The sequence below is a fragment of the Entelurus aequoreus genome, linkage group LG23 (assembly GCF_033978785.1).
Source record: "Entelurus aequoreus isolate RoL-2023_Sb linkage group LG23, RoL_Eaeq_v1.1, whole genome shotgun sequence".
NCBI lineage: Eukaryota > Metazoa > Chordata > Actinopteri > Syngnathiformes > Syngnathidae > Entelurus > Entelurus aequoreus.
The window spans coordinates 22,608,553-22,616,309 of NC_084753.1; the positions used below are offsets into that span (position 1 = coordinate 22,608,553).

At 42.4% G+C, this 7,757-nt stretch overlaps 1 protein-coding gene across 1 annotated transcript in view; it reads left to right on the forward strand.

Moving 5' to 3' along the window:
* The window catches only part of hebp2 (heme binding protein 2), a 9,373-nt gene continuing 1,616 nt past the window's right edge, over positions 1-7,757 (forward strand). Inside the window, exons 1-4 of the mRNA XM_062034802.1 lie at positions 1-138; positions 240-349; positions 7,530-7,665; positions 7,748-7,757. The exon at positions 7,748-7,757 is cut by the window's right edge and continues 171 nt beyond it. Coding sequence (XP_061890786.1) covers positions 263-349; positions 7,530-7,665; positions 7,748-7,757 — 233 coding nt within the window. The 5' untranslated portion in view covers positions 1-138; positions 240-262. The remainder of the gene's footprint in view (positions 139-239; positions 350-7,529; positions 7,666-7,747) is intronic.

Below are 7,757 nucleotides of genomic sequence, written 5' to 3' on the forward strand. Positions count from 1 at the left end.
ACGTGACAGGAAGTGACGTAAGGATCGCGACAGATTGATTGGTGCGCCTTAGCCAATTGGAGCTCTACCTGAGATCAAGTGACCACAAGCGATGTTACAAAACCAAACCAGGAGGCTCTGAACGTTGACTGTTTTCAGGCAAGTTTAGCAAGGATACGGACTTCCAACTTATTCCATTCGCGTATTTGAACTATCCTTCGTGAATATTTCACCGGTTTTCTTTTCAATTGTTTCACCAGTGATTTGAACATTTGCCGCAGTCATGTTTAAAGCTATTGGACAAGCTCTTTTCTCCAGCGGACTACAGTACCCGGCATTCACAACCCCCAAGGAGACGGACTTAAACAAGGTATTTAAAGGCCTACTGAAATGAATTTTTTTTATTTAAACGGGGATAGCAGATCTATTCTATGTGTCATACTTGATCATTTCGCGATATTGCCATATTTTTGCTGAAAGGATTTAGTATAGAACAACGACGATAAAGATTGCAACTTTTGGTATCTGATAAAAAAAAGGCTTGCCCCTACCGGAAGTAGCGTGACGTAGTCAGTTGAACATATACGCAAAGTTCCCTATTGTTTACAATGATGGCCGCATGAAGTGAGAGAGATTCGGACCGAGAAAGCGACAATTTCCCCATTGATTTGAGCGAGGATGAAAGATTTGTGGATGAGTAAAGTGCAAGTGAAGGACTAGTGGGGAGTTGAAGCTATTCAGATAGGGAATATGCTGTGAGAGCCGGGGGTGACCTGATATTCAGCTGGGAATGACTACAACAGTAAATAAACACAAGACATATATATATACTCTATTAGCCACAACACAACCAGGCTTATATTTAATATGCCACAAATTAATCCTGCATAAAAACACCTATGTGTTTGTTATGCTAGCTCCTCTGCTAGCTCCTAGCTCCATAGAACACGCCAATACAATTCAAACACCTGATCAACACACACAATCACTCAGCCCAAAAGACCGTTCACCTAACCCAAAGTTCATAAGGCTTATATATTTTTAAAAAGTTACGTACGTGACGCGCACGTAGGTCAAGCTATCAAATGTTTAGCAGCCAAGGCTGCATACTCACGGTACCTGATATTCAGCTGGGAATGACTAAAACAGTAAATAAACACAAGACATATATTTACTCTATTAGCCACAACACAACCAGGCTTATATTTAATATGACACAAATTAATCCTGCATAAAAACACCTACGTCTTTGTTATGCTAACTCCTAGCTCCTATGCTAGCTCCTAGCTCCATACAACACGCCAATACAATTCAAACACCTGATCAACACACACAATCACTCAGCCCAAAAGACCGTTCACCTAACCCAAGGTTCATAAAGCTTATATATTTTAAAAAAGTTACGTACATACGCAAAAAAAAGTTGCGCTCATACGGTCAAGCGATCAAATGTTTAGAAGCCAAAGCTGCATACTCACAGTAGCACGTTTGCGTCTTTGCCATCCAAATCAAAGTAATCCTGGTAAGAGTCTGTGTTGTCCCAGTTCCCTACAGGCGTCTGTGTATCGAAGTCAAAAGTCCTCCTGGTTAGAGTCTCTGTTATCCGAGTTCTTCCATCTTGACTGCATCTTTCGGGAATGTAAACAAAGAAGCGCCGGCTGTGTACTGTTGTTGCTGACTACGTTCGAAAAATACGTCCATTTCGCACCGACAACTTTCTTCTTTGCTTGCTCAGCTTCTTTCTCCATAATGCAATGAACATGATTGCAACAGATTCACGAACACAGATGTCGAGAATACTGTGGAATTATGAAATGAAAACAGAGCTTTTTCGTATTGGCTTCAATGTGGAAGGCATACCCGTGTTCCCCGGGCTACGTCACGCGCATACGTCATCCTCAGAGGCGTTTCGAACCGGAAGTTTAGCGGCAAATTTAAAATGTCCCTTTATAAGTTAACCCGGCCGTATTGGCATGTGTTATAATGTTAAGATTTCATCATTGATATATAAACTATCAGACTGCGTGGTCGGTAGTAGTGGGTTTCAGTAGGCCTTTAATCTTCAGCTAAAGCTGTGACGTGACGCTGTGACGTCACACGTGACGCTGTGACGTCACACGTGACGCTGTGACGACGCTGTGACGTCACAAGTGAGGCTGTGACGACGCTGTGACGTCACAAGTGAGGCTGATCTTATCCCCCATGCGAATGTTGGGCGATACGGATCTGGTGTTGATACCAGAAGGATATTTTTTTTTACTTGCAACACCATAATATTGTGACTAGTGCAAAATACCGACAAGAACAAGAATGTACATGCAAATGTTGTGTAAATATTCCTTATAACAAATGCAATTGTTTATTGCGATCCAGCCGACTGGTAAAGGTGAAAACCTGGTTGGCACTTTTTCCTGACACGGTACGGTCCTCTGCACTTCCCCGGGAGTACAGCGATGGTTTTGGTCGCTATCGTCACGGCGCGCGCTTCGACCGTTCGGGGGTCTTGGTTGGTCCCTCTCCGCTCATCTCACCCGGGCACAGGTGGTGTGTCCCTGGCTAATCTTCGGCCGCTGAGCTGGGCACCGCACGTGGCTAAAACATGGATTGATTGAAACTTTTATTAGTAGATTGCACCGTACAGTACACATTCCGTACAATTGACCACTAAATGGTAACACCCAAATAAGTTTTTCAACTTGTTTAAGTCGGGGTCCATGTAAATCAATTCTAATTGGTAACACCCGAATACGTTTTTCAACTTGTTTAAGTCGGGGTCCACGTTAATCAATTCTAAATGGTAACACCCGAATAAGTTTTTCAACTTGTTTAAGTCGGGGTCCACGTTAATCAATTCTAAATGGTAACACCTGAATACGTTTTTCAACTTGTTTAAGTCGGGGTCCACGTTAATCAATTCATGGTAACAACTTCTACGAGGTGTGCAAGATCCGTGATGAAGAAGACTTTAGTTCTCCGGGACTTTTTCCCTCATCACGCTCTTCGGATGTGCGCTGTTCTTGACAGAAATTTGGACCAGCACCGGTGAGTCTGCTGCTTTCTCAGAGCTTTTGCCTCCAGACTGTACTTTCATTAAACGCAGAGAACAAGCGGTCGTTTAGCTTTTGTTTTAAAGGAAAGCGTCCATTTGGGGATTAAACTTAAATTGAACAAGACAGGGCTGGGATCGGTAAAACCCAGCATCACCAACAACAACATTGTCAACATTAAAACCACAAGACAGTACAAGGTCTAGAGCAGGGGTGCCCACACTTTTTCTGCAGGCAAGCTACTTTTCAATTGACCAAGTCGAGGGGATCTACCTCATTCATATATATAATTTATATTTATTCATTTATGAAAGACAGTTTTGTTTACATGTTAAAGGTGTTTAATGATAATACAAGCATGTTTAACACATATAGATTCCTTTCTTTCATTAAGACAAGAATATAAGTTGGTGTATTACCTGATTCTGATGACTTGCGTTGATTGGAATCAGACAGTAGTGATGATAATGTCCACATTTTGGAATGGAGGAGAAAAAAAGTATTCCTTTCTGTCCAATATCACATGAAAGTGGTTGGTTTTTGGCATCTTATTTGTCCAGCTTCCATACACTTTACAAGAAAAACATTGGCGGCAAACTCCGTAGCTTACTCGCGTGTGCACGCCAGCTTTCTGAGACTCTTATTTTGTTAGCGCAGGCAGAATGAAGCAGCGCTTTTATTGTGAATATAGGAACTGTGCAGTCGGTCTTTAGAGTTTTGACGGAAGGTACGGCGCGAGAGTCTGTTGAAATAAAAAGTGTTTCTCGCCTTTCTGTATGTAATTTTTTCTTAATAATGAGCTCGCAGCAGCCAGCGTCATCTCACAAGACCCTCGGGTGCCGTGAATGTCAATCAAGTGACGTCTTGGTGAAGATTGATGATCGCTAATTTTTAGGTATATTTTTTAAATGCCTGGCTGGTGATCGACTGACACACCCTCCACGATCGACCGGTAGCTTGCGATCGACGTAATGGGCACCCCTGGTCTAGAGTGTGTCCATGCACATGTGTTGAGGCAAATTAAAACCTTCGATCAAGTCCAAAAACTCTCCGGCCCTGGGTTTAGAAGGACAACAAACGTGTACATTAAAAAGGGAAAAGACCACTGGTGACAGTGGTCGAGGGGGTACACCCTGGAAAAGTCGCCACCTCATCGCAGGGCCAACACAGATAAACAGACAACATTCACACTCATTCACACACTAGGGACCATTTAGTGTTGCCAATCAACCTATCCTCAGGTGCATGTCTTTGGAGGTGGGAGGAAGCCGGAGTACACGGAGGGAACCCATTCGACGATCACCTTGTGATGAATCACAAGGTGATCATCGAGTGGTCTTTTCCCTCCTTTGAACTGAGCCATTTCCAGCTGCGACAGACTGATCCAGTATTTTGTGCTGTACTCTACAGACCACCAAAGCACAACAAACTCTTTATCAAGGACTTTTCGAAGTTCATTGCTTTTTAGTCTGGTGCGCTACGACAAGATTTTTAATCGTCACAGATTTTAACGTACACGTTTGTTGTCCTTCTAAACCCAGGGCCGGAGAGTTTTTGGACTTGATCGAAGGTTTTAATTTGGCCCAACACATGTGCATGGACACACTCTAGACCTTGTACTGTCTTGTGGTTATAATGTTGACAATGTCGTTGGGCCCCTAGAGGGGGTCCAGACTGAGGCCAAGGAGACCGAGGTGTCCGATACCTGCTCATTCAGCCAAGACACTGTGAAGCTTGTCCGTCCCGGTGCTCAGCCCCAGCCCCGCAACCCTGTCTCTTCATCCACATCTCCTCCAGTCTCTCCAAACGGACTCTGGTGTGGCAGAGACCCAGCAGCTGGTCTCCATGGCTCAAAAGGCTCCTGGGAAGCAGATCCAGAATTTCACAAAAAAGCACCGCTGAAGTCACGAAAGTGCCACTGCTTGTCCCAAAGGGTCCCGAACCAAAAAGGCTGAAAAAAAATAAAAATAAACTATTATTATTATTATTATTATTATTATTATTATTATTATTGTTTCCACATGTTCTGAGATTCTGGACAGTCTAACGCCCCTCAGAGCGAAACGTCCAAAGTCAAAACAGGAGCCTTGGCTCCATGATAGCTCGGTGTGAGTGGAAAGAGAATCACTTGGAGGTCTCTTATCAAATTCTAAAAGAGAGCTGTCGGAATTATCAAAGTGTGGTTAGTTGAGAAAACAAAATATCTGTCAGACTTAATTTCAAATAGTGTCAGCAAGCCACATGTTTTTTTTTAAATAGTTCTGTTCTTAATCCGAATCCAGCCACTTCACTGGAGATGACAAGTGAAACTTGTGAAAGATTTATCTCCTTTTTTAACGACAAGGTTGCTTCTATTCGGGCAAATCTATGTCCTTCTCCATTGAGTTTCAATGTGGCCACTCAGTGCTCGGCTGTGTTTTGTCAGTTTGAGCCCGTGTCCATGCCTGAGCTTACAGGAGTAGTTGACAAACTAAAACCCTCGTCCTGTCCCACAGACCCAGTCCCCCCTCGCTTTTTTTTTTTTTTAAAGAAGTCTGGCTTGTCTGTTAGGGACATAATCAACAGCAGCATGATTTCTGGCAGTGTGCCCTCTTTTGTAAAGGTGCTGTTGTTGAGCCTTTGAAAAAAAAACAGGTCTTGATCCTACAAGTTTGTCAAATTATCGGCCCATTTCTAAATGACCTATTGTGTCCAAAATTTTGGAGAAATGTGTTTTGACGCAACTGCAGCCTTTTTTAGATGAAAATAGCACTTTAGATCCATTTCAGTCTGGATACAAAGCTTTGCACAGTACTGAATCTGCACTTTTAAAGGTTTTTAATGACTTGCTTTTAATGTCTGATTCTGGCAGCGCTGCCATTTTACTGCTTTTAGATCTCAAAGCTGCCTTTGACACAGTCGAACACAATTATTTTAGACCGCCTGAGAGACTGTGTGGGTGTCAGGGGGACAGAGTGGTTCAGAGGTAGTTCTCTGCCACCTCTTCTTCTGCTCCGCTTTACTGTGGTGTCCCCCAGGAATCTATTCTAGGCCCCATCCTGTTTGCGCATATCTCCTCCCTCTTGGCAAGATTTTGAAGAGGCACGGTGTGTCTTATCACTTTTATGCAAAATTGCCAAATTTATATTTCAAAAGGCCACGGCCCCCTGACACCCCTTCTCAAGGCGACGTCAAGGCTTGGTTAGCCCAGAATCTTTTAATAATGAATGAGGTAAAAAACTGAATTTTTAGTTTTTGACTTGGGACCATTGCAAAATGATGTGCGTCCCAAAGTCACCAGCCTTGGCGTCTCTATAGACAGTGATTTTAAACTTGACAAACAAGTCTGGCGTTTTAAAATCGTGTTTTTATAATCTTCGTATTTTAGCAAACGTAAAGCCGTTTTTGTCTTTTAAAATTTTTTAACAAGTCGTGCATGCTTTTATTTCAAGTGGCCTTGACTACTGCAATGCACTTTATGCTGGCATTGGCCAAAAAGCTCTCTCCGGTTGCAGTTAGTCCAGAACGCGGCAGCACGACCTTTAACAGGGGCCAGGAAGCGCGAGCATATTACCCCAATTCTTGAGACTTTGCACTGGCTCCCTGTTCATTTTAGAATTGATTTTAAAATGTTGGTGTTTGCTTTTAAAGCTTTGTATGGACTGGCACCGCCTTATATCTCGGACCTCATCCAAATTTACACTCCTGCGCGCGCTCTGAGGTCCGAGAGCCAGCTCCAGCTCGTGGTGCCCAAGACGAGACTTAAAGCCAGGGGAGACAGGGCCTTCTCTGTGGTCGGCCCTAAGCTCTGGAACACTCCAGAGCTTATGAGTGTTTTAAGTCTCGTCTTAAGACCCACTTTCACTCTCTGGCTTTTAACACTACGTGAGTTGTGTGGTCCTTTGTTTCTAAATTTTGATTTCTATTTATTGTTTTAATTGGTTTTACCCTTTAAAATCGTTGTTAATCATATTTATATTTATATTGGTTTTATATTTTTGTTTTTTGTTTTTATTCAGTCATTTATGGAGCTAAGAATAATATTTGAATATTGTTTGTAATATTGTTGTGCAGCACTTTGGTAACATATTTGTTGTTTAAATGAGCTATACAAATAAAGTGGATTGGATTGAATTGCGAAACCTTTATTTGATATGCAACCATTTTAGAGCAGGGGCAGATCAAAAACCATATTACCTGGACTTCTCAAATCTGGACTAGATTATCCCGCAGACCCTGAAAATAAGTAACAACACAGTTTGTGATTTGTGAAATGTAGCAAAGACACATTTAACCGTTTTTAGGCATTTAGATGCATCTAAAAACATTACAACATTGGATTTGAGGCTTCAGGGATTATTAAAGTATTTCTGATTCTGAAATACTCATGATTGCATCATTAGCTACAGTTGCAAAATGTAATATTGTAGTTACAATATTTGTTTTAGAGGAAGTCTGCGAAAATTGTAACTCGTATTGTGAAATTGAATGAACACAAGTGTAACTTTGTATTGTGTGCCGCAGGATACTGACTATGAGATCCGCACCTACGCGCCCACCAAGTGGGTCAGCACCACCCTGACTGGGACAAATCTGGATGAAGCCTTGGGGACCGGCTTCCGCAGGCTGTTCAAGTACATACAAGGCAACAATGTCAACAGTATGTGTTCACTAACATCCAGATGCTTCTTTTAAATAATTGATGGTTTATTTGAGGCTCCATGGTGCGTTTCCTGTGTCAGAGGTTCAGGT